Raw genomic sequence first — 26,702 nt, 5'->3', positions numbered from 1 at the left:
CATTTTGTCATTCACAAGCAATATTTTCTAATTAAGTCATCACTTCCTTTTGCATGCTTAAGACAAAAGTACAATGATATTTAAAAGGCCCTATTGAGAGTGTCCAATGTAAATGAGGCAGCTGCACTGGGTTTAAGTTGGAGATTTGAATCATGAGGAGGTCAAAGTAAGGTTCCTGCACTTAATCTAAACATGGAGTCTAACAAAAGACATTGCATTAACAGCAGGTTCGAACATCAAAGGAGAATATGTTGAATATTTTAAGAAACGCAATAAATTTAAATGATTACTTTTCATTTTGGTTGCCTTGGTCTTGATTTGTCCACAAAGAATCTTTGTGAGTCTGTCACTAAGTGTGTCAAGAAGACTAAACTCAAGCACGTTGTGCACGTGGAGTTCAAGTGGATCAGACGCGATTTGTTTCAGCTCAGCTTCATCAGCGTTCTTTACACCTAGTATGAAAAAAAAAACCACATTCAGCCAAAGGAAACAATGGCCAGAATTTTACGCTCCCCCCTCGATGGGTTCTTAGGCAGTGTGAAATTGCATCTACTGGATTCCCTCTGGATGCTCGCCCGCCCCGACCTAGCAGCGATTTTATGGTGGGGTAGGTAGGGTCTTGGAAGGGAAGCCCCCCTCCCTTGCCCCAATTAAAGCCCTTCAGTGGATATTTAATATCCACTTAAGGGTCTTTTTCCGCCCAGCCTCGAATTTTAGGCTGGTGGACGGATGATAGCGTGGGAAGGGGGGATAAAGCCAGAAATAAACTGAGTTTGATCTCGGACTGGTGGGGGCTAGGTAGGGAGAATCGCTTGGGGGGTGGGGGGGGTGTGGTGGGGAAGCACAGAGGCGCCTCCATCAGAAGGCCGATTCTGAATGGGGGGCAACCTCCCCTTAAGGTTTGGTGAACTCTGGCTCACCCTCCCATCAGCCTATCCCTGAGACCCCGATCACACCATCCCCCCACCCCTCCCCCCAACCCCTTGTGACCCCTCCATACCCTGGGACCCCTGGCACTTACCTGTCCTCCAGGCCCCAGGACTTAGTTCCAGGCAGCTCCCTGCAGTGCCTCTTCCAGCCACTGCAGCACTGTGCCTCGAGGGACTGCAGAGCTGCTGGCCAATCTGATTTGCCAGCAGCTCTCCAAGACAGGACTTCCTCCTGAGTGAGGCGGAAGTCCCGCCATATGCCAATCAATGCTCATTAAAGCATAAAATGGCATCGGGGCTGCTGGCGTCGGCAGGGATGTGTTCCCCGCCGACTCCTCGGATGGCTGGGGCTTCCTGAAAATTCAGGCCTGTTTCGTGTGGCTCATTCAACGTTGCTTCAACATGTTGGGAGGATGATGATGCTGGCACTTGCCCTCGCAACCACCTCCATCTATATTCTACTTGGGGAAGCTCTTGTATGGGATAGGGATCAGTCCCTGCTTCTTTGACCTGACCTCCTCCACCAGGATCTGGTAGGGAGGCAGCACTCTGACTTGTTTGCCTCCTTGATCTTTCTTCCAGCAATGCAAAAAGACAATGTGGTAGGTGGAAATGCAATACCATTTTAAGAGCGGTGATGTCAGGGAGATTTGCCACTTGCCCTGTCCCACCTATCCAATACCCACTCTGAATTAAAATCAGGGCTTTAGTAACTAAGTTATGCAAGTCAAAGCACACTTTAAGAAAGGTATGAGATGAACTAAACATTGAAAAATGAGAGAAAAAAATCACATAGTTATGAATGTATTTAGTCAGCTTTTTCTATCTGACCATCTCAGGTTACTAGATGATGAATGAGCCACCATATCCCTCAGAATTGGTGTAAGGTACACAACAGATGTTGAAGAGAAATTATGCACCTTCAGATTTACCCATGCAGTAAAAGTTACAAAAAGTGAAAAGTATAAAAATTATACTCACCAACAGCAAATATTTCAACACCAGCATTTTTCAAGCTTTGAGCTGATGAGTTGACATCATCCTGTGACTTCCCATCAGTTAGCAGAATTAAGTATTTTGCAGTGTTTGGTCTAGCACCAGCTGAAGGTTTTAGGGTGTTTTTGAAAATATGATTCAAGGCAAGAGCTAAAGAAACAAAAGCAATGAAACCCATTTATAGAAATACACAATAGTCGAAGACTGGTATCATTGGCTTACAGATCATGTAACAAGAGGGCACAAACTCAGGATTATCATTTGAAGTACAAAAGCAAAAGTTATAAGATTTTCTTTCTGATAAAGGATTATTCGAGAATAGAACATATAAAATATGGGAAACACTCCATGAGATAAGGCTGAAGCATTTGCTATAACCTTCAGCCAGAAATGCTGAGTGGATGATCCATCTTGGCTTCCTCCAGAGGTCCCCAGCATCACAGATGCCAATCTTCAGCTAATTCATGTGATATCAAGAAATGCTGAAGGCACTGGAAACTGCAAAGGCTATGGGCCCTGACAACATTCCGGCAATAGTACTGAAGGCTTGCGCTCCAGAACTTGCCGAGCCCCTAGCCAAGCTGTTCCAGTACACCTACAACACTGACATCTACCCGGCTATACGGAAAATTTCCTAGGTATGTCCTGTTCATAAAAAACAAGAAAAATCCAAACCCGACAATTATCACCCCATCAGCCCACTCTCAATCATCAGTAAAGTAATGGAAGGGGTCATCACTAATGCTATGAAGTGGCACTTGCTTAGCAATAACCTGCTCACTGACTCCCAGTTTGGGTTCAGCCAGGGCCATGCAGCTCCTGACCTCATTACAGCCTTTGTCCAAACATGGACAAAAGAGCTGAACTCCCAGGGTGAGGTGAGAGTAACTGCTCTTGACACCAAGGTCACATTTGATCAAGTGTCAATGGGAATCAGGGGGAAAACTCTCCACTGGTTGGAGTCACACCTAGCACAAAGGAACAACGTTGTGATTGTCGGAGGTCAGTCATCTCAGCTCCAGGACATCATTGCAGGAGTTCCTCAGGATAGTGTCCTCGGCCCAACCATCTTCAGCTGCTTCATCAATGTCCTTCCTTCCATCATAAGGTCAGGAGTGGGGATGTTCATTGATGATTGCACAATGTTCAGCACCATTCGCAACTCCTCAGATACTGAAGCACTCCATGTCCAAATGCAGCAAGACCTGGATAATATCCAGGCTTGGGCTGACAAGTAGCAAGTAACATTCACGTCACACAAGTGCCAGACAATGAACATCTCCAACAAGAGAGAATCTAACCATCGCCCCTTGATGTTCAATGGCATTTCCATCATTGAATCCCCATACTATCAACATTCTGGGGGGGGGGTTACCATTGACCAGAAACTGAACTGGACTAGCCATATAAATACTGTGGCTATAAGAGCAGGTCAGAGGCTAGGAATCATGTGACAAGTAACTCACCTCCTGACTCCCCAAAGACTGTTCACCAACTACAAGGCACAAGTCAGGAGTATGATGGAATACTCCCCACTTGCCTGGATGAGTGCAGCTCCCACAACACTCAAGGAGCTTGACACTGTCCAGGACAAAGCAGCCCGCTTGATTGGCACATCTACAAACATTCAATCCCTCCACCACCAATGCACAGTAGCAGCAGTGTGTACCATCTACAAGATGCACTGCAGGAATTCACTAAGGCTCCTTCGACAGCACCTTCCAAATCCACAACCATCATGAAGGACAAGGCAGCAGATAGATGGGAACACCACCACCTGGAAGTTCTCCTCCAAATCACTCACCATCCTAACTTGGGAATATATCGCCACCATTCCTTCACTGTCGCTAGGTGCTCCCTTCCTAACACTGTGGGCTGTGGGTGTACCTACACCACATGGGCTACAGTGGTTCAAGAAGGCAACTCACCACCACCTTCTCCAGGACAACTAGGAATAGGCAAAGCCCACATCGCATGAATGAATAAAAAGTTAGGTAGTATCTGTAGCGAAAGGAAGGCAGGTCTTATGTCAACCTTTCGTCAGAACCACATAGAAGGCTAAAAGCTAGAGAAAGAAGTCCAAATGGAATAGGAATTCTAAAGACTGGAGAAAGAAACCACTGTAGGGAGCTGGGGGGAGCCAAAGCTGATGTGGAGGTGAAGATAGTGGAAGAGTTCAACATCATATCCAGCTTGAAGTTCATTGAAATGGGGGTTTAAAGGGTGAAGCTGATTTTACTGAGGTTTGATCGTTCATGGCTAGATAGGTGAAGGTCAGAAAAAATAGTGAAAATACAAGAAGGCGGGAGATTAGAAGGAGAGATAGAGGCAGAAGAAAGTGATGGTGAAGGGAGATCAGGAGAGATGTTGGCACGCAAGGGCCATTGACAATTCCAAATCTTTCTAGCTAAAAGGAAGAAAAAAAATTCCTTATTAAAGCACCTGATGATGTGAAGAGTGAAATGGAATGAGTACAGCTCAGAAAGGAAATTTGTCAGTGCTGCTGAAGTGCAAGGACGAGAGCATTCATATGGTTGCACATGGCATACCACACGCGGGTCCCAACGGCAATGATGTCTGAATCCCGCTCATTTGTGCAATCTTCCCAAATAGGGATGACAAGCTGGCTTTGCAGGAGGGAGAGCCAATCAGATTGCTGAAGCTGAAGATGCCAATCTTCAGCTAATTCATGTGATATCAAGAAATGCTGAAGGCACTGGATACTGCAAAGGCTATGACAACATTCCAGCAATAGTACTGAAGGCTTGCGCTCCAGAACTTGCCAAGCCCCTAGCCAAGCTGTTCCAGTACACCTACAACACTGGCATCTACCCAGCTATACGGAAAATTTCCTAGGTATGTCCTGTTCATAAAAAGCAAGAAAAATCCAAACCCGACAATTATCACCCCATCAGCCCACTCTCAATCATCAGTAAAGCAGGACTGGTAGATGCTGCCAATACAGGTGGGAGACTACAAGGGCACCTCAAGGTAGAGGCTCCCTTTGAAGACTTCAGGAAATAAAAGAAAAAGAACCTTTCATAACTACAGGATATCCCAAAGTGCTTTACAGCCAATTAAGCACTTTTAAAGCGTATCACTCTTGCAATGTCGAAAACGCAGTAGTCAATTTGTGCATGGCAAGTTACCACTAACAGCAATGCATGAATGATAAGAATGACAATAATCTGTTTCTGTGATTTGATTGAGGGGTAAATATTGGCCAGGAGACTGGGGATAACTCCCCTTCTTTTCTTCAAAACCGGACATTGGGATCTTTTACATACACCTCAGAGGAATACAATGTGGGGAAGTGTGAGGTCATGCACTTTGGTAGGAAGAATAGAGGCATACACTATTTTCTAAATGGGGAGAGAATTCAGAAATCTGCAGTGCAAAGGGACTTGGGAGTCGTAGTCCAGGATTGTCTTAAGGTTAACTTGCAGGTTGAGTCGGTAATTGTGAAGGCAAATGCAATGTTGGCATTTATTTCGAGAGGACTAGAATATAAAAGCTGGGATGTGCTGCTGAGGCTTTATAAGGCTCTGGTCAGACCACATTTAGAATATTGTGAGCAATTTTTGGCCCTGTATCTCAGGAAGGATGTTCTGGCCCTGGAGAGGGTCCAGAGGAGGTTCACGAGAATGATCCCAGTAATGAAAGGCTTAACATATGAGGAATGTTTGAGGACTCTGGGTCTATACTCGATGAAGTTTAGAGGGATGAGGGGGATCTGATTGAAACTTACAGAATACTGAAAGGCCTGGATAGAGTGGACATGGGGAAGATGTTTCCATTAGTAGGAGAGACTAGGACCTGAGGGCACAGCCTCAGAGTAAAGGGAAGACCTTTTAGAACAGAGGTGAGGAGAAACTTCTTTAGCCAGAGAGTGGTGAATCTATGGAATTCATTGCCACAGAAGGCTGTGGAGGCCAGGTCATTGAGTGTACTTAAGACCGAGATAGATAGGTTCTTGATTGGTAAGGGGATCAAAGGTTACGAGGAGAAGGCAGGAGAATGGTGTTGAGAAACTTATCAGCCATGATTGAATGGCAGAGCAGGCTCGATGGGCCGAATGGCCTAATTTCTGATCCTATGTCTTATGGTCTTATGGACTGTTCTTCTTGGCTTAATGCCTCATCCGAAATGAAGCATCTTGGACAGTGCGACAGTTCCTTAGCACTGCACTGGAGTGTCAGACTAGACTTTTGTGCTCAAATCTTGGAGTGGGATTTGAACTCACAATTTCATGAAAATGGTTAAAATTACTGCCAGGTCTTTACTGTGGAAGTGCAGTAGGGGCTGGAGGAGGAAGTGGGGGAAGGAATTAAAGGAGGCCTCACAGGACCCTGGCCTCCAGCTATCTGCTGAGCTTCATCCACTGTTGGGAAAATCCCGGCTGTGCCACCAATCTTCCCCTAAGTAGGTACTTAATTGCCACCCGTTGCTGCCCGGGTGGTTAGATGGGCCAAATGGCCTACTTCTGTATTGTAATTTCTATGATGATATGATATGGGTGATCACCCCAAATCCAGGCTCTTGGCTCATTGTCTGCTGATGCTTCATCCTGATTTGATTTCTGGACAGATTTGTCAGTGGTTGTTTGCAATGGCCTTTCACTCTGAGGGACAGGGTGAGGAAGCAGGTTCTAACTCTACCTCAGCTGGAATGGGAATTAAACCCACACTGTTGGCGTTATTCTGAACCACATGCTAGCCATCTAGTCAACTGAACTAACCGGCCGGCCCTCATAATTCCTATTATAATTCATGCCAAATCATGAATAGCTTTATCTATTGGATTTATTCTTATTAGGAGCATAAAAGAGTCTACCCAATCTCATTTCACATGAAGCCTTTCATCCAGCATAACAAGGAAACTATCATGGCACTAGGCTAGTTTCAAGTCTAACCTGGTAAAAGGGCAGTATTAATCCAACATGTCCTCAGAATACCAGTATTATAATTAGAAACGTAGTGTAAAACGATCTGTTAGCTTGGTAGGCAAAAATAACAACAAAAATTTGAAAATCAGCTTGAAGATGGTCAAAGTGCCTAACATTTCAGCGTGTGTCAAAACTACCAGTGTAGATCATATTAAAGACCCAAACCAAAGCAAAAAAAATGGCAAAAAACCTTGAAACTTCAATGATGTTTGTAATTTGGCAAATATTTAACCTAAAAGGAACATTAATTATTAGCGATTATGTACCTGTATATGTGTTACCTCCCTTGTAGCGTATTTTCTGAACTGCTTCTAGAACTTCATTTGTGGTAGAATAAGAATTCAGGTCCCACTCTGTCCTTGGTTCACCACTGTACTGAGTTAAGCCTGTTTTAAGAATAATCATCTATAACAATGAGGGTGTTATGTAACTGGACATCAGACATTATTTTGCACATTTTCCTTGATATATTAATTTACAGACACAGCACAAAAGTGTACTTTTTTCCTATTCTTTCACAGAACTGTGACTGGTCATTCCTATTTTCCCTTAACGAGTAGTTTACTAGGTCATTTCAGAGGGCAATTAAGAGCTGTCATAAGTCTGACTGACTGTAGGTCCAGTCACATATGGGCCAGACTGGATAAGGGTGGCAGATTTCCTTCCCTAAAGGACATTAGTGAACTACAATCCAGTAGTTACACAATTACTGCAATTAAGTTTTCATTCCAGATTTATTTAATTAACTGAATTTAAATTTCCCTGATCTTGTGGTGGGATTTTAACTCGTGTCCGCAGATCATCAGGATTACTAGTCCAGTCACATAACCACTATGCTACTTTCCTTGAAGGAATTAAAATGTTCATGTACTTCATTCAGTATGTTCGGCATGCAGACCTTTATATATTTTCCTCTTGTCTTATCATTTCCTAAAGGCATTAACTAGGATACCATTAATCCAGAAGCCAGCAGCTTTCCAATATCTTGCCTAAGTAGCTTTCTTACACGTGTGAGCGCATTGACTGCACAGCTAAGGTTACCACAGCAAAGGTTAATACAGCTAGGCCAGACCTTGTCCTCACCAAATACTTAAAACTTATGAAATTTCTAGTATTGGCATGATCAAAAACCAAGAGCAAGTATCCTGCTGTTTCTCTCCACTCAAGGCTGCTGAGTGCAATTATAGCATCACTACTGTTGTCCCAGCCCTGACTAGCTGATTTAGCACAGACTATGGAGGGCTTTTAAAGTTTACAATAACACAGATGTTTTAAAAAAAAGTTATTTCAGTTCAAATAAAAACAGGCAAAAACTCAGCCGGTCTGACAGCATCTGTGGAGACAGAAATAGAGTTAATATTTCGAATCTAATATGACTCTTCTTTGGAACTTCTTCGGAATTTGGGACATACTGGACCTGAAACGTTAACTCTGTTTCTCACAGAGATAAAAACAAAAAAACTGCAGATGCTGGAAATCCAAAACAAAAACAGAATTACCTGGCAAAACTCAGCAGGTCTGGCAGCATCGGCAGAGAAGAAAAGAGTTGACGTTTCGAGTCCTCATGACCCTTCGACAGAACTTGAGTGAATCCAAGAAAGGGGTGAAATATAAGCTGGTTTAAGGTGTGTGTGTGTGTGTGTGTGTGTGTGTGTGTGTGTGGGGGGGGGGAGCGGCGTTTGGTGGGGGGAGAGAGACAGAAGTGGAGGGGGTTGGTGTGGGGTGTGGTTGTAGGGACAAACAAGCAGTGATAGAAGCAGATCATCAAAAGATGTCACAAACAACAGAACAAAAGAACACATAGGTGTTAAAGTTGGTGATATTATCTAAACGAACGTGCTAATTAAGAATGGATGAGAAACTCTGTTTCTCTCTTTGTAGATGCAGCCAGACCAGCTGAGCTTTTCCAGCACTTTGTTTTTATTCAGATCTCCAGAATCCACAGTACTTTGCTTTTATTTTACTTTTCATTTCAGTTTTCCTGCATCCTCACGTTGCATGCTCTCCTTCAAAGAGATCGAAGGATCATAATAGATTACTCCATGAAACTTCAGCATAGTACTCAACTTTAATAAAAAGGGACTGTGTCATATTGGATTACATTAGCAAAGCAATATACAAATCCAAAGATGGTTTTGTTGTTGTGAAAGGAATAGCTGAGACCTCATCAGGGGTAACATTTGCATATCTCCTCCTGTTACTGGCCATGGAGGTGAGCACTAAAATAAGTCAAAAACCTGAGGAACAGAATAGTAACACCCATTGTCAGTACTTCCAACCATCAAGGCACTATGGTCCTGAAATGCCTGAGCCTGTGGGAATATAAGAATGTACATCACAGAATCACACAGTGCAGAAGAGGCCCTTCAGCCCACCGAGTCTGCACCAACACGTGAGAAACACCTGACCTACCTACCTAATCCCATTTACCATCACTTGGCCCATAGCCTTGAATGTTATGACGTGCTAAGTGCTCATCCAGGCACTTTTTAAAGGATGTGAGGCAACCCGCCTCCACCACCCTCCCAGGCAGCACATTCCAGAGCATCACCACCCTCTGGGTAAAAAAGTTTTCCTCACATCCCCCCTAAACCTCCTGTCCCTCACCTTGAACTTATATCCCCTTGTGACTGACCCTTCAACTAAGGGGAACAGCTGCTCCCTATCCCCCTGTCCATGCCCCTCATAATCTTGTATACCTTGATCAGGTCGCCCCTCAGTCTTCTCTGCTCCAACAAAAACAACCCAAGTCTATCCAACCTCTCTTCATAACTTAAATGTTTCATCCCAGGCAACATCCTGGTGAATCTCCTCTGCACCGCCTCCAGTGCAATCACATCTTTCCTATAATGTGGCGACCAAAACTGCACACAGTACTCCAGCTGTGCCAACTGGGGATGGGGACAAAATTTGCAATTTGTTATGTCCCCATTCTCTTTATTTTTGTTATGAAATTTCAGTAGATGGAGCAGGTGCTTCTTACATCAGCCAAACCAGAACCACCGCACCCCCTCCCCCTCAACCCCAAATCATGATTTCACTCCAAGAAGTGGGACTAGTAGGACCATGTCCTCATGCCAGAGGCCATATCCATTCTACCTTTATGCAGGGGGGCAAAGCATGCCTTCTTGAAATTATTTCTGTCCTTGATTATATTGTACACATCTTCTCTTTAATTAAATAGAAGAGATGTTAAAGAAAAATTAGTTAAACTGGGGTATTAAGTTTTAAGCAATTGTGCAGTACTTACCAATTCTAATTCCATTCATAGCAACATGAAAAGGTGTAATTAAGTTTATCAAAAACTGACGCACCAATCGGAAGTTTACTCTGCCAATACTCCAAGACCCATCGATTAGAATTATAATATCTGCAGCGGTACTCAATTGGCACTTGAACCGAGATCCTGCAATGTCATGACAATGGTCTTCATTTTAACAATGTGTTGCGACAACTCCAATGCTGCTACAGTTAGAAGTGTTGGTAAAGATTAAAGCAGTAGACAGAGGAACATCATATAAATGTGTTAATTATTTATGCACTGAAATTATCATTTGGCATCATATTACAAGAAAGATTCAGAAAGGATACACTATTCAATTGTCTTATTCTTTGATACAAATATTGGGCTGAATAATACGGGGGGTGGGGTGGTGGAGGCAATGGTGCTGGGGAAATGGACCCACCCCCCAAGGAAACCCCACTCCACAGCCATAAAGCACTTGAGGGGCAGACTCATTGGGATGGAAGTCCCGCCCTTTGGAGCTGCTGGCCAATCCGGATGGCTGGCACTTTCATCAGTCCTGGCAGCTCCAGGAAGGCGTCAGTGGCCACTGCCAGGTCTGCTGGAGAAGAAAGGACCCCAAGGCCTTGGATTCCTGGGGCAGTTATGTCCAGGGTCTTGTGTCAGGAGGGTTTGGGTAGGTTAGGGAGAGGGATAGTGGAAGGGGAGGGAGTGGTTTGAGGGAGGGTGTGGGTTGGAAGGAAGGGGAGATTCGACAAAAGTGGGGGGGGGCGGGGCTGCCCTGAGATCGGCAAAGGACAGCCCCCAAAGAGCTACACCCCCACTTCCGTCCCACCCTTTAACAATTGAGGTAAAAAATTGGACTTCCCACTCCCACCCCACTGCCCATGCCAAACGAGTTTATGGTGTGGGCAGTGTATTATCAGGTCAACTGGCTTGATAATAAGCCTAATTGACCTTTCTTTGTTCATTTAAATATAGTGGGTGCCCACCAGCCCCCCCACCATTTTACCTGCCTCCCCTGTGGAAAACATGCCCGCTGGAAGCATGTAAAATTCAGTCCATTGTTTCTGCATGCGAATCCAAGGGTAGGATTTTCCCCTGTCATGAAAATGTAATGATTTTCATAATATTGTGATTTTTTTTGTAAAGCTAGGTTAATAGTGGATTTGGGATTAGTTTCTCTGTGTGGATGTGTGTGTGGGGGTTTTAACTGAATTAGAGATAACTTGCCTGGAGGTTTTAAGAGATCAGAAGGGAAACTAGGTTTGAAATGCTAAATACATAAACAGGGCTGAAGTTTTAAAATATGAGATGTGAGAAACATTTGCATTTTTAGATAAACCAGAGTAGTTTGAATTTCAAAGAGATGATGAGATGTTACACCTAGCCATGTGAAGCTAAATCAAACATTGTGTTTATTTTTCCCACAGGTTATTGATAATATGAGTACTATAAGGAATTATATTATGGAAGAAGTAAAGTTGCAAAGACATATTGGAACAATTGAATTTACATTAAAAAGGGAGAAACATGTATAAAGGAAATGAGGCTATGTGAAAGCAGAAGGAATTCTAAGATCCAACACAAGTGTGAAAAGCCTCCATCCCTAGGTATCTACAGGAACTGAAACTAAGAAAATTCACTTTGAATAACACAGTCCAGGGTTTGTGTGCTTTGCCTGGGTCTGTTAAAATCCATTTTTGTTTTACTGTTGCCTTAATGGAGGTGTAACTGGGAGCTAGATTATTTAGGAGATTTAGGAATTATTGTAGTTGTGTTTTGTAGACCTATGTATGTGCTTAAAATCTTTTCTTCTATTAGTAAATGTTTAATTTAGTTTTGTACAAAACCCTCTAAGTCTTGGTGGGCTCATTATTACGGAATTTGAGGCACGCATCTCAAAATAAAGTACAAATTGCCAAACAGTTGTGGCAGCTGTGTCAATTTTCCCTCTGGGATTTGAGCAGCTCGGCATTTACCATCCTCTGTACCACTACATCCCAGGGCTTCGAAACCCTGCCATCAGGCTCAGATGGGAATCAGAAGCTCGCACTGTGTGGTGAACAGTCATTCTTCTGTGATTAACCAAATAGCAGGCTCGCCATCCAATTACGGACAGTGGGCGGGCTGGTTAAAGGTCGATGGTTAGCAGTAAGCTGTCTAGCTCCGAAGCAGCGGCAGGGTGCATTGCAGGAGAATGGGGAACAGAACACTGCAAGATAGAGACATTCTCTCTTCAATTTTTTTAAAATTTAAAAGAAAGAATAGAATCAGCAGGCTGGCCACCATTGTCAGGAGGGGAAACCCCTCTGCAGGTCAGCCTGTGGCTTCAACTGAAGTAAAGCACAGGCTCCCTGGTCTGCCACCAGGAGGCCGCCACCAGCTGTCCTGTTCTAAGAACTCCGACAATTGGCCTATTTGGCCTTTAATTAGTTGAATTATCCATCTCCTGCTTGTGGGCAGCAGCCCTGCTACTTCACCACCCTACCTCTGGGAAAATGGCCTAAGGACTGGGTGGAGCCAGGCCAGGGTCACAAAATTCTACAACCATCCTTCTCCATGCCCACTCCCTTCCGAGTCTATTATTTCAGACCCAAATTACAGATCAGTAGAAAATAATCTTATGATTTCACATTTTCCTTGCTAAGTTTCACATCACCTCCATTAGCTAATATGAATAGACAGAAGATCATACAGGCATATTGTTCTCCATGCCCATAGTCCCATCTGCTCATCATGCAAAACTCTATGGCTGCTTGTGATAAATCATAAAATTCAACTCAATATTATAACACACATTTAAATGCGAAAGTTACAAAACAGCAAAAGCTGCTGGTGTCTTGCTTGTGGGTACATAAGTCTTAAAATTTTCTGAGTTTTAGAATGATAAATTGAAGGAAAATTGCATCCAAAGCAGACCAACATAAAGTGAGGCAGGGTTGCCTGCAGGGTTCACATCTGCACCTATGTTGAGATGCAGGTATCCAATTTGAGCCAATGCCACTCGCCCTATGGCGCTAATGCCACACAGTTAGTGCTTCACGCTTGGCTTGGGCCCCCCATCCTCCCCTCCCCACCATGGGTAAAATATTGGCAGGGGCTGGATGAGGCCCTTATGTAGCTACTAATTGGCCCAAGGGCGAGTGGGCTTCCTGCACCCGCCTGTCCCCTGCAAAATTTCAGAAAGGTCAGGGGTTGGCATGTGGGCAGCGGGAAGGACACCCACTGAATTTTATGCACTTCTCCACCTTCAAGCCTGCCAGCAGGAAAGCCTAAAATCCAGCTCATATATTATATAAATCCACATTGTTGTAACTATGTTACACATTTCAGTTTGAAGAGATGTTCAAATGATAGAGGAATTACTCACCCTTGGCTGGAAATTCTTCAGGCACATGTTCTTCCTTTTGTTTTTCTGGTACCACTTTTCTTTTATTTTTAAATAAAGCTTGTGTTGTATTTTTCACCTGTGACATTCTTCCACTCTCATTCACAGTAATGCTCAATTTCTGTTTCTTTTTATTCTCTGACATCTTATCAGCTGATTTTCTTCGTTCTGAACCTTTCACTGCAATCATCAAAGAAACTAAGACTGGCATTTATTCAAAACAGTATGTAATCTTTTCTCCTAATCCCCAAATAGAAGTGTATTTAATATAAAATAATGAGGAAAGGTTTTCTGGGGTCGGGATTAACCCTAGTTGGACATTGGGCAAGCAGTATGAGGTAAGATCGTGCTCCTTATCCAATATCCTCGATAGTAGGCCCATGTCATTTGCATAGCCAGAGTTGAGGCAATTGTTGGGGGTGGGAGGCTGGGGAGAGTCACTGGGGCACAGATGGCAGTGGGCCGTTTTTGTGGGACCAGGAGTATTCATTACTCTGTCTGACCACACAAATATTTTATGATTCCAAAACCTACCTTTACAGCAGTAGCCTGCAGTGGTTCCCTTCACAGACCACTGTTAAGCCATTCACTGCCAATATGTGGAATGCATGCATCAAAGCCTGCCCATTGGCACCTCAAAATTGTCTTGATTCCTATGTAAGTCATGGAATTCCAATCAGCATTTTACAAATACATTTTTTCCTGCCATAGCAGCACCTTAACTATCCATTCAGATGCCCAGCCAAAATGGCAGCAGATGGGACAGTAAATGAATCATTGTGATATTTGGAGCAAGATTTTCCCAAGTAGTCAAAAACACACCCCCAATGTGTGCTGGCAGAACAGGCTGAATGGTATTTTCTTGCTCCTTTATTCTTACAAAATTAGAAATATGCTCTTGTTTTCTTCTGTTAGATTTCTGCTACATACAGAGGATATTTTGTCACCCTACCTCGTCTTGATTGCATTCCATACAATATTTCTATTTGATGCAGATCTGTTGAATTGCTTGTGGGGTTACTAAAATCCAATCGGGTACCATTCTCTCCTGCTGTACCTGTAACCTTCTTTTTGTCTTGCTTACGTTTGGAAACTTTTTTTAAATGTTGCTCTTTCAGGACATTTACTGAAATTAAAAACATAATATGTATTACAGTAAAATAAGGTGGGTCAAAAAAACACCTATTCATATCCATGGTAAGTACTCACCTAACTTACAGCAAACTCTATTATTCTGAATATCAAAATATAAAGCAGAACGGAGAGTTATATATGTGTTTTTTTGTTCTTGTATGCAATGTGAGAATCATTGCTAAGACAGCATTTATTGCCCATCACTAATTGCCCTTGAGAAAGTGGCGATAAGCCCCCTTCGTGAACCAGTTCTTGTGGTGTAGGAACACCATAGTGCTGTTAAGGGAGTGTGTTCCAGGTTTTTGAACCAGCGACAGTAAGGAACAGCAATATATTTCCAAGTTGGAATGGTGTGTGACATGGAGGGGAACTTGCAGGTGGTGGTGTTCCCATGATCTGCTGCCCTTGTCCTTCTAGGTCATAGAGGTGCTGTCAAAGAAACTTTGGTAAGTGGCTGCAGTGTATCTTGTAGATGGTACACACTGCTGCCACTAAGTGTGGTGGTGGAGGGAGTGAATGTTTAAGATGTTGGATGGGGTGCCCATCAAGTGGGATGCTTTGCCCTAGATAGTGTCGAGCTTCATTAATGTTGTTAGAGCTAAGCTCATTCAGGCTAATGGAGAGTATTCCATCACAGTACTAATTTGTGCCTTGTAGATGGAGGATAAGTTTTGGGGAATCATGAGGTGAGTTACTTGTCACAGGATACCCAGCCTCTAATGTGATGCCCTTGTTCAAGAAGGGAGGGAGACAAAAAGTAGAAAACTATAGGTCAGTGAGCCTAACATCTGTTGTTGGGAAAATGCTAGAGTCCATTATTAAGGAAGAAATAGCTGGACATTTAGAAAAGCTTAATGCAATCAGAGTCAACATAGTTTTGTGAAAGGGAAATCATGTTTGACAAACTTGCTAGAGGTCTTTGAGGATATAACAAGCAGAGTTGATAAAGGAGAACCAGTAGGTGTAGTGTATTTGGGTTTCCAGAAGGCATACAATAAGATGCCACATAAAAGGTTATTGCACAAGATAGGAGCTCATGGTATTAGGGGTAATGTATTAGCATGGATTGAGGATTGATTAACACTCAGAAGACAGTCAGGGCTAATGGGTCTTTTTCAGGTTGGAAAGACGTAACTAGTGGAGTGCCACAAGGATCAGTCCTAGGGCCTCAATTATTTACTATCTATATTTATGACTTGGAGGAGGGGGCAGAGTGTAATCTATCCAAATGTGCTGACACTACCAAAATAAGTGGGAGGGCAAGTTGTGATAAGGACATAAGGAATCTGCAAGGGGATATAGATAGGTTGAGTGAGTGGGCAAAAACTTGGCACATGGAGTTTAATGTAGGTTATGAAGGTAGGAAGAACCAAAAGGCAGACAACTATTTAAATAGAGTCTCCAAAAAAAAGTACAGCACAGAGGGATCTGTGTGTTCTTGTGTATGAAACACAAAAGGTTAGCATGCAAGTGCAGCAAGTAATTAAGAAGCCTCATATGGAATTTTGGCCTGTATTGCTAGAGGGTTGGAGCTTATAAATAGGGAAGTCTTGTTACAACTGTACAGGGTATTGGTGAGACCGCACCTGGAGTACTGTGTACAGTTTTGGTACCTGCATTTAAGAAAGGATATACTGGCATTGGAAGCAGTTCAAAAGAGATTCACTAGGCTGATTCCTGGGATAAAGGGGTTGACTTATCAAGAACGGCTAAACAGGTTAGGCCTTTATTCATTAGAGTTTAGAAGATGGGTGATCTTATTGAAACATACAAGATTCTGAGGGGGCTTGACAGGTTAGATGTTGAGAAGATGTTTCCACTAGTGGGGGAATCTTGAACTAGGGGACATAGTTACAGAATAAGGGCACACTCATTTAAAACTGAGATGCGAAGGAATTTCTTCCCTCAGAGGGTAGTGAATGTCTGGAATTCTCTACCCCAGAGTGTTGTGTTGGCTAGATCACTGAAAGTATTTAGAGGAGGTAGATCGACTTTTGAAATATCAGGGAGTTGAGGGCAATGAGGAGCTGACACAGAAGAGGAGTTGAGGCCTGGGGCAGATCAGCCATGATTTTATTGAATGGCAGGGCAGGCTTGAGGGGCCAAATGGCCTATTTCTGTTCCTACTTCTTATGTTCTTATGCTCTAACCTATCCTTGTAGCACACTATTTAACTGGCTGGCCCAGTTAAGTTTCTCGTCAATGATAATCTCCAGGATGTGGAATGTGGGGGTGAACATGCGGGATTCAGCGATGGTAAAGCCATGGAATGTCAAGGGGAGATGGTTAGGTTCTCAATTGTTGGCGATGGTCATTGCCTGGCACTTGCATGGCATGAATGAATGGCCATTTACCAGCCCAAGCCTTAATGTTGTTCAATCTTGCTGCATACGGGCATGGACTATTTCATTTTTTGAGGAGTTGCGAATGGAGATGAACACTGTTCAATCTTCAGTGAACATTCCCACTTCTGACCTTATGATGGAGGGAAGGTCATTGATGAAACAGCTGAAAATGGTTGGGCCTTGGACACTATCCTGAGGAACTCCTGTATCCTTATGCCAGGCTTGAGATGATTGACCTCCAACAACCACAACCATATTCCTTTGTGCTAGGTATGACTCCAACCAGAGGAGAATTTTTCCACTGACGTCTATTGACTTCAATTTGACCAGGGCTTCTGGATGCCAATTTCAGTAAAATGCTGCCTTGACGTGAAGGACAGTCACTGTCACTTCAAATCTGGAATTTATCTCTTTTGTTTGGGCCAAGGCTGTAATGAGGGCTGGAGCTAAGTGACCCTGGTGGAACCCAAACTGAGCATTGATGATCAGCGTATTGCTAAATAAATGCCTCTTGATAGCACTGCCGCAATAGTTTCCATCATTTTGCTGATGATTGAGAGCAGACAGATATGGCAGTAATTGTATGGATTGAATTTGTCCTGCTTTTTTCCAAATTGTTGGGTAGATGTCAGTGTTATAGATGTACTGGAACAGTTTGACTCGGGGCACGATGTCCCTGGAGCACAAGTCTTCAGAACTATAATCAGAATGCTGTCAGGGCCCATGGCCTTTGTAGTATCCAGTGCCTTCAGCCATTTCTTGATATCACAGAGTGAATTGAATTGGCTGAAGACCGACATCTGTAATGCTTGGGGCCTCAAGGGGAGACTGAGATAGGTCATCCACTCAGCACTTCTGGCTGAAGATAATTGCAAATGCAATGAAAAATCAACAGTCCAGCACATTGATAATAAAAACAGTCTGAAACAAACAGTTTATACTTAAAGCTGCACAACAAACTGTTGGAAACACGATACACATAGAATCTGCCCCACAATAGCAGGAAACAGGTGACACACATGTAATCTTTACATGCTGCACTGCAAACAATTATCTGAGAGGTCATCTTAGAGATATATCAGATTGTCCTTTGAAGCTTAATAGCAACCATTCAACGAGTAAAGTATGAGCCAAGGTAATGAATGCAGCTCTGGAGAGCAGATAACTGCAGGAAATTAGAACAATGAATTTGAGCGCCTTATCACTGACAAGACCATCTTAAATTTTTGATAGATTTATAGATACATGGTTTGGACCTAAAACCATTTACTCATAATTAACCTGAATTTAAAATCAGAAATAAACATTTAACATTTATAATGAAAATGTTAATAATAATGGATTATATTGAAAACTGTAGCCTAGATAGTCTGCTTCACAGACTTGAGGCTCATCATCAATGAAGTGGAAAAGCTATCCTTCATGGAGGTGCACATAAAAGCTTGTGGAAATATGGAACTCTTCCCCCAAAAATCTGCTGAGGGAAGGTCAAATGAAAATTTCAAGATTTGGATTGATAAGGTTTTTGATCAGCAAGTTTATTAAAGGATACAGAATCAAGATGGGTGAATGGAGTTAAGATGTCGATCAGTCATGATCCAAATTGAATACTGGAATACAGTGGATGTAGAATGCATTCCACTCAATTCCATCTCCTACCCTGCCACCTCTTAAAGATCCACAAAAGAAACAAAAAATGGCAGGAGTTAGGCAGGAAATCCAAACCTAGGAACCTAAGTCCCTTGGTTAGTTCCAGTCTTCTTTATACTTAATATTTAAATAGCTAACCAACTCAGAGGAGAGTGAAATTGTCAGCTGAGAAGCATACCATTCATTTAAAACTGCTAACTGAGCATCTGTTGGTAGCCACTCCAATGTTCAAAGTGACAGTAATTGTAGAGCAGTAATAAAAATCTCCAGTGGAGATTGGTAGGCAGAGGCTTAAGAAGGTATTTTAACTCCAGTCCTTCCACTCAGGGGACAGTATGAGCGGTGGATTAAGTTGGGGAAGCAGTGATCTTCATGTCACATTCCTGATCCCAACTCCATCATAACATGCCTCAGTTTAGTCAAAGGAAGAAAGTCTTCCCCCGAGGAATGGGGTTCGAATTTAAATAGCAAAGACATTTGCTGAAGATGTCATTGGGCTGGCACACCATTTTATTTGGGGACTAAATTAAGATACGAACCTGCCAGCTTTTTCTGACTTCGACAGTTACCTTGGTCTAAATGCCATCCCAACATTGCAGACTTTACCAGATTTAACTAATCGGAGACAGTTCCCTGGCAATGGCCTGATTCAGTCCACCACCCACCCACCCTGACAACCCCCAACCCTCTTTCCATTTTATCAGTTCCATGGCCAGAATTTTATGCCCCACCCACTGGTGGGTTCTGAGGGGGGCTTGGGTGGGGAGCTTGAAATTGCACGGGCAGCATTCACTCCGGAATCCCGCCCACCCTGACCTGTTGCAATTTTTTGCTGGGGCGGGCACTGCCTCAGATGGGAATCACGCTCTTGCCCCATTTAAGGCCCTTAAGTGGCTGCTTAATGGCCACTTAAGGGCTTTTTCCCACCTAGCCTCAATTTTCAGGCTGGCAGGCAAATGACAGAAAACAAAGAGTTCAATCTCGGGCGCCTCCATCAGAAGCCCCCTTCTGACTGGGGCACCCTCCCCCACCCCGGCCTATCCCACGGGACCCCGATCTCCCCTCCTTGTTGACTCTGCAGGTCTTCCCTACCCTCCCCACCCTGGAACCCCTACCACTTGCCTCTCTTCCAGCTCCCGGCACTGAGTTCCAGCCAGCTCCCTGCAGTTCCTCTTCCGGCCATTGCAGCACTGTTCCAGGAAGGACAGGAGAGCTGCCAGCCAATCTGATTGGCCAGCAGCTCTCCAAGATGGGCCTTCCTCCCAGGATTGGGTGGAACTTTTGCCTTATGTCAATCGACGCTCACTAGAGCATAAAATGGCGTCAGGCCTGCTGGAGGTAGCAAGGGGTGGTCCCCGCTGATTCTTCAGATGCCGGGGGCTGAGCCCTCACCATTCTGAAAATTCAGGCCCATATTCAGTGGGGTTTGCTGAGAAGGGTATGTTCTAGCAATTGAGGCATCCACGGTAGGGTTCATCGAGCATCGCTGGGTCTTGTTTGAAATACATGATTTGGAGACACTGTAATCCTACATTTAGCACCAAAACTATTTTAATACTCAATTATTTCTTTTCAACAAGTCTGTGTAAACTATCAAAGATACAATGAGCTTGACCGGAGACTGCTGTTAATTGTACATTCATTTAACTTTTTCACACAAAATGCATTTCAAATTTCCCATCGATCAGACTGCAGAAAAGAACACTAAGGTTAATTCCTGGAGATAGCAAACTACATTCTTACAAATGAACTTTCTTTTGGCGTAATGGTGCTCCCGGGTTCCATTCAGCAGTAATATTTGCAGTGTATACTCTTGAGTGGGAGAAAGTCCCACAACAGTCGCTTTTGCTATATTTGTCTTCAGGATTATTTCCTGTTCAGAGGTACCTATAAAAGAAATGCAATGTAAACACAAAAGGATACTCAATGATTATAGGGTGAGACATTTGCCATAGCCAAAATGAAATCAAGCCTCCTTACAATGCTCTAATAGCATACTAGGTCAAAACATTAGCTTCACCCTCCTTTAAGCACAAACTCTGGTAATGTCAAGTGTCATCCTTACTATCTTTCCTCTGATTAACATTTTTTTATGTATATGTCTTTCATTATTGGGGTATCAATTAACAATTATTGGTGATGTGATGTAAAAAGCTGCAGGATTAAACCAGGAAGTGAATATTATTCAAGAATAGGGAAATCAGCACCACGAATGAATGGTAAGTTGCAGCTGCTAATGGGAAGAGCAGCTGAAGAACTGAGTAAGTCATTTTGTGAGGCTCCATTGCCAGTGGATGAGGTTCACTGCCACAAAGCCATACATGGAATGTCAACTGCTACATTTGAAAACTATGGGTGAAAGTGGGTTTAATACTGTATTCAATGAGTGGTTTACTATGTTTAGAAAATGTGCAGGTTGCTGTGGATGTAAAGGTATTCCATCGAGTACACCCTTGAGGGAATAAACAAACAAACAAAGTTTGACCATTTTATCTATCAACTAAAAACACTTAATAAAATGTTTTGGTGCTTTGTTCCATCAGCATATTCATACCTTTTCTATAGCAACTTATCTGTACAGACATGCAGCACTATTTTGGCAACCTGCCAAGGGAGTATATTTCATATAAAGGTATTCAGACCAGGTTTGTTTCTTTTTGGTATGCAGCAGCTCCTCACTTACACACAGGAACACAACTTATAACTGATCTCATGCTTAAAAAATGGAACAGCCTCTTCAGCCTTTTAAAATTAAATGCTTCAGGGACATATTTACGGGGTGAAATTTCCCTGTTTTTCATTAAAAGAGGAATGTCTGTTTCTCTTCGTGATTAGTAAACTGCTATCAAACCCATGGAATATTCAGCTTCGAAATGTGCAATTATTGAGAATGCAATTTGAACACAGTTTTTTTTATAGAAAAGGACAGCAATTGAGAGAATTCTTTCAACACAGAAGTTAATTCCACTACAACTCCCAAGATGCTTTGACATTTGACTCTGCAATAGCTTTGGTCGAGGGGCACCATGTCCATATGCCAGCTTCTTGGATTTACATTGCTGAAACAAGCCTTCACCCAGAAATCAGAATCGTAAATTCTCAAAGAATCTGGCTTTCCCTGCTCACGTGCAAGTGAAATATTGTTACTGTCAGTTTATAATTACTTAAAAACAGCATCATCTTAAATTTATATAGCACTTTTAACATGATAAAATGTCCCAAGGCATCTCACAAGGGTATATATAATCAGACAAAAGTTGGCACTGAGCCTAAGCAGGAAACATCAGTACATTGGCCAAAAGCTTGGCTGCAGCATCTTAAAGGTGAAGAAAGGGGTGGAGCCAATTCCATGGTTTGAGGCGTTGGCTGAAGGCACAGCGTTCAATGATGGGACATTAAAAGTGGAAAATGCACAAGAGTAAGGACTGAAGAAATAGAGTTCTTGAGGAAGTTGCAGTATTGGAGATTACAGAGGAGGGGGCAGTTAAGTAAAAACCATGGAACTGATTTGAAAATATAGATGAATTTAATATAAATAAATAGTGAGAAATTTGGATCACCCCAATTTGATTGTTTTGAATATTATTTGCTGCTTCGAAGAAAAGAGAGAGATTTAAACATATGGATGAGAATTATCGTTGGATCAGGTATCAATGAAGGTCAGTAAGCAGAAGGGTGAGGGGTACTCATTGGTGCACAGTAGGATGAAGGCAGCAGAGTTTTAGCTGAGGAGACTAAATCAGTAATAAAGTTAATCATGACAGAGATCATAAATCCAATCAATGAGTAAGATTTTCAATCCTGCGCTTTTCTGCAAGCAGCAGATTATTTTTCAGAAGGAATTAACAGACATTTATTTAAAAAAACAGGAAAAACTCTAGTGTTAGACTATCTTTTCAATGTTTTGTTAAAATTCATGTAATGTTGGATAGAAATATTCTTATTGGTCACAAAATGAGGAGGAAATTCCACCCATTGATCTAAAATACCTTTTTTCATTCATCCTGGGGTAAATGCTAAATTATTATTTATTAAATTGAATTGTTGAACTTTGTCTGGTTGTGTTGCCAACAAGTAAGAGGAACTTGGGACTGAGTTGAAAATATAAATGAATCAAATACAAATAAATGTTGAGAAATTGAGATATCCCGCGTTGGCATTTTAAATGGTATTATTTGCTGCTTCTACAGATAAAGTGTATCCAGCCCTAGTGGCCTAATGGATAAAGCACTGGCCTCCTAAGCTAGGGATTGTGGGTTCAAGTCTCATCTGGAGTGGGGTAAAGTTTGACCCAGAAACGAATGTCAATGCTCCTTCTCTAGACGTTATCATTTTCTGTGATAGTCAGGGAACTTTCCTTAAGTGTCAGTGAGGGAACATTTAGGAGACAGTGATCATTGTACTGTACATTTTAGGATGATGATAGAAAAGGATAGGCAATCCAGAGTAAGAATAATTAACTGGACGAGGGCCGATTTCGATGGGGAGATAATGGAGATGGGCCAGATAGACTGGAACAAAAGATTGGCAGGAAAAGCTGTAGCTAAACAATGGGCTACCTTCAAAAAGGAATTGGTTCGGGCACAAAGTATATTCCATTGAAAGGGCAAATAAATCCAGAGCTCCCTGGATGAAAAAAGAGATGGAACTTAAGATAAAGAAGAAAAACTGTACTTATGCAGGCGTCAGGTAGAAAATACAATTGAGAACCAAGAGAAATACAGAAGGTTCAGAGGGGAGGTGAAAAATCACATTAGAGAGGCAAAGAGGGATTATGAGAAAAGACTGGCAGCCAACATAAAGGGGAATCCCAAAGTCTTCTATAGGCATATAAATAGTAAAAGTGTGGTAAAAGGAGGAGTAGGGCTGATTAGGGACTTAAAATGGAATTTACACATGGACGAAGGGGCCATGATGAGGTATTAAATGAATACTTTTCATCCATCTTTACCAACGAGGTAGATGCTACCTAGGCCATGGTGACAGATGAGGAAACTCTGTCACTAGAAGGGTTCAAAATTGATAAGGAGGAAGTGTTGAATAGACTGTCGGTACTTAAAGTTGACAAGGTACTGGGACCCGTGGACGATGCATCCAAGGATATTGAAGGAAGTGAGAGTGGAAATTGTAGGGGCACTGGCCATAATCTTTCAGTCTTCCCTAGACTTGGGGAGGGGGGGCGGTGTCAGAGGGCTGGAGAATTAAAAACATTATGCCCATGTTCAAAAAAGCCCAGCAATTACAGACCAGTCAGATTAACTTATGTGGTGGGCAAGAGTCTAGAAACAATTATTCGGGATAGAATTAGTAGTCATGTGGAAAAATATAGGTTGATAAGGATACAAAATTGGCTAAAAAAAAGAAGCAGAGTGTACTGGTCAATGGATATTTTTCGGGCTGGAGGAATGTTTGTAGTGGAGTTCCACAGGGTTTGGTATTGGGACCCTTGCTTTTCTTGATACATATTAATGATCTAGATCTTGGTGTGCAGGGGGCAATTTCAAAGCTTGTGGATGATACAAAGCTTGGGAGTGTTGTAAACTGTGAGGAGGACAGCGTAGAACTTCAAAAGGACATAGACAAGCTGGCGGAGTGGGCAGATGGGCGGGAGATGAAGTTCAATGTGGAGAAGCATGAGGTGATGTATTTTGGTAGAAAGAGCATGGACAGACAATAGAAAATAAGGAGTGATATTCTGAAGGGGTGCAGGAGCAAAAAGACCTGGGTGAATGTCTGCATAGATCACTGAAGTTGGCAGGACAGGTGGAGAGAGCAGTTAATAAAGCATATAGTATCCTGGGCTTTATTAATAAGGGCATTATCGGAAGGATGTGAAGACATTAGAGGGAATGCAGAAGAGGTTTACAAGAATGTTTCCAGGGATGAGAACCTTCATTACGAAGATAGTTTGGAGAGGTTGGGACTGTTATCCTTGGAGAGGAGGCGGCTAAGAGAGGATTCGATAGAGATGTTCAAAATCATGAGGGGACTAGACAGAGTAGAAGGGGAGAAGCTATTCCCACTCGTAAAAGGATCAAGAATGAGAGGGCATAGATTTAAAGTGATTTGCAAAAGAAGCAAATGTGACTGAGAAAAACTTTTTTCACACGAGTGGTTCGGTTCTGGAATGCACTGCCTGGAATACATTGTAGGTTCAATCGAGGCATTCAAGAGGGTTTTAGATGATTATTTGAATGGAAACAAAGTGCAAGGGTACGGGGAAAAGGCAGGGCAATGACACTAGGTCAAATGGAGAGCCGGTGCAGACATGATGGGCCAAATGGCCTCCTTCTGCATTATTAAAATTTTGTGATTCTGTGATTCTGAGAGCCAATGTTTCCTCTGAGAAAAGAAGGCCAAAGGTATAAAATTATCCCCCATCCCATCCTATTTGGATGGGATGGGGAATACATTTGTACTTTAGTCACTATGGACCCAACTTTCCTGTTGAAGGTAGCACACAGCAACAGCTGATGCTAAACTTTCCATTGTCAATAGTAGTAACTATGCTTACTGCCAGGTTTTCAATCTTACAAGTGTGGGGAGTTACTTAAAGAACTAAGGCTGGAATTTTCCCTGAATTGCCCTAAATGTGGTGGCAGACATGAATAAAGACGTTATTCCGCAAGGGTGGGCTTTTGCGCCATTTTGTCTGCGTCCCACTCATTATTTATGCAGCCACATGAAACATGCTGTATCACTGGCAGGCGGCCTCTGAATCACCCGCCACACTGTTACCTCTCTATTTCCTCACTCCGGATGCCATACCTAAGCTGCAGTCATGCACATAGTTCTCAAGGCTAGCAGCCCAGGACTGCTCCAGTGAAAACATGGCCCCAAAAACCTTTTGAAGGCCCGCTGTGATGTTCTCCACCCCCACTCTGGCCGCAGGAGGTCCAGCAATCTCACCACTCCAGCTTGAAAGGTTGTGGCAGTGCTGGTCAATGCCAATGCTGCACAGAAGAAGTTGACTATCCAGTGCAGAAAGAGGATGAATGATCTTATCTGTGCCACCAGGGTAAGGAAACCATCTCATCACTCTAAACTCACACACTTAGTAAAGTGATGGAAGGAGTCATCGACAGTTCCATCACACAGCACTTGCTTAGCAATAGTCTGCTCACCAACATTTGGCTTGCCAGGGTAAAGCCAGGGCCACTCAGCTCCTGACCTCATTACAGCCTCGGTTCAAACATGGACAAAAGAGCTGATATCCAGATGTGAGGTGAGAGTGACTGCCCTTGACATCAAGGCCACATTTGATTGAATGTGACAACAAGGAGCCCTAACAAAACTGGAGTCAATGGGAATCAGGGGAAAAACTCCACTGGTTGGAATCATACCTAGCACAAAGGAAGATCGTTGTGGTTGTTGGACGTTAATCATCTCAGCTCCAGGACATCACTGAAGGAGTTCCTCAGGGTAGTGTCCTCAACCCAACCATCTTCAGCTGCTTCATCAATGACCTTCCTTCCATCATAAGGTCAGAAGTGGGGATATTCACTGATGATTGCACAGTGTTCAGCACCATTCGTGACTTCTCAGTTACTGAAGGAGTCCATGTTCAAATGATGATATCCAGGTTTGGGCTGACAAGTGACAAGTAACATTTTCACCACACAAGTACCAGGCAATGACCATCTCCAACAAGAGAGAATCTAACCAACACCTCTTGACATTCAATGGCATAACCATTGCTAAATCCCCCAGTATCAACATTCCAGAGGTTACCATTGACCAGAAACTGAATTGGACTAAACATATAAATACTGTGGCTACAAGAGCAGGTCAGAAGCTAGGAATCCTGCAGTCTGTAACTCACCTCCTGACTGCCCAAAACTGTCCACCATCTACAAGGCACAAGTTAGGAATGTGATGGAATGCTCTCCACTTACCTGGATGAGTGCAGCTCCTACAACACTGAAGAAGCTTGACACCATCCAGGACAAAGCAGCCCGCTTGATTGGCACCAGCCATGCCCACATCCCATGAATGAATAAAAAAACACAAGGCCATCACACATTCACTGACATCTCACTCATTGCCAGCTCAAGGGACATCATCACTC

The 26,702-nt window shown here is 42.9% G+C and overlaps 1 protein-coding gene across 3 annotated transcripts in view; it reads right to left on the bottom strand.

Annotated features, from left to right (window-relative positions):
* Positions 1–26,702, bottom strand: part of LOC121287184 (collagen alpha-1(XIV) chain-like) — a 209,657-nt gene that overhangs the window by 156,915 nt on the left and 26,040 nt on the right. For all 3 annotated transcript variants that reach the window (XR_005945154.1, XM_041204812.1, XM_041204811.1), the window contains exons 4-10: positions 20,378–20,521; positions 14,458–14,631; positions 13,488–13,685; positions 10,121–10,276; positions 7,137–7,256; positions 1,911–2,075; positions 291–452 (exon numbers count right to left, since the gene is read on the bottom strand). Coding sequence is in view for 2 of the 3 variants with exons in the window: in XM_041204812.1 (XP_041060746.1) it covers positions 291–452; positions 1,911–2,075; positions 7,137–7,256; positions 10,121–10,276; positions 13,488–13,685; positions 14,458–14,631; positions 20,378–20,521 (1,119 nt within the window). In the remaining variant the exon portion in view is untranslated. The remainder of the gene's footprint in view (positions 1–290; positions 453–1,910; positions 2,076–7,136; positions 7,257–10,120; positions 10,277–13,487; positions 13,686–14,457; positions 14,632–20,377; positions 20,522–26,702) is intronic.

The sequence above is a fragment of the Carcharodon carcharias genome, chromosome 14 (genome assembly GCF_017639515.1).
Source record: "Carcharodon carcharias isolate sCarCar2 chromosome 14, sCarCar2.pri, whole genome shotgun sequence".
Taxonomy (NCBI): Eukaryota; Metazoa; Chordata; class Chondrichthyes; order Lamniformes; family Lamnidae; genus Carcharodon; species Carcharodon carcharias.
The sequence above is the reverse complement of the archived record's forward strand: the minus strand, read 5'-3'. Positions and strand labels throughout refer to the sequence as shown.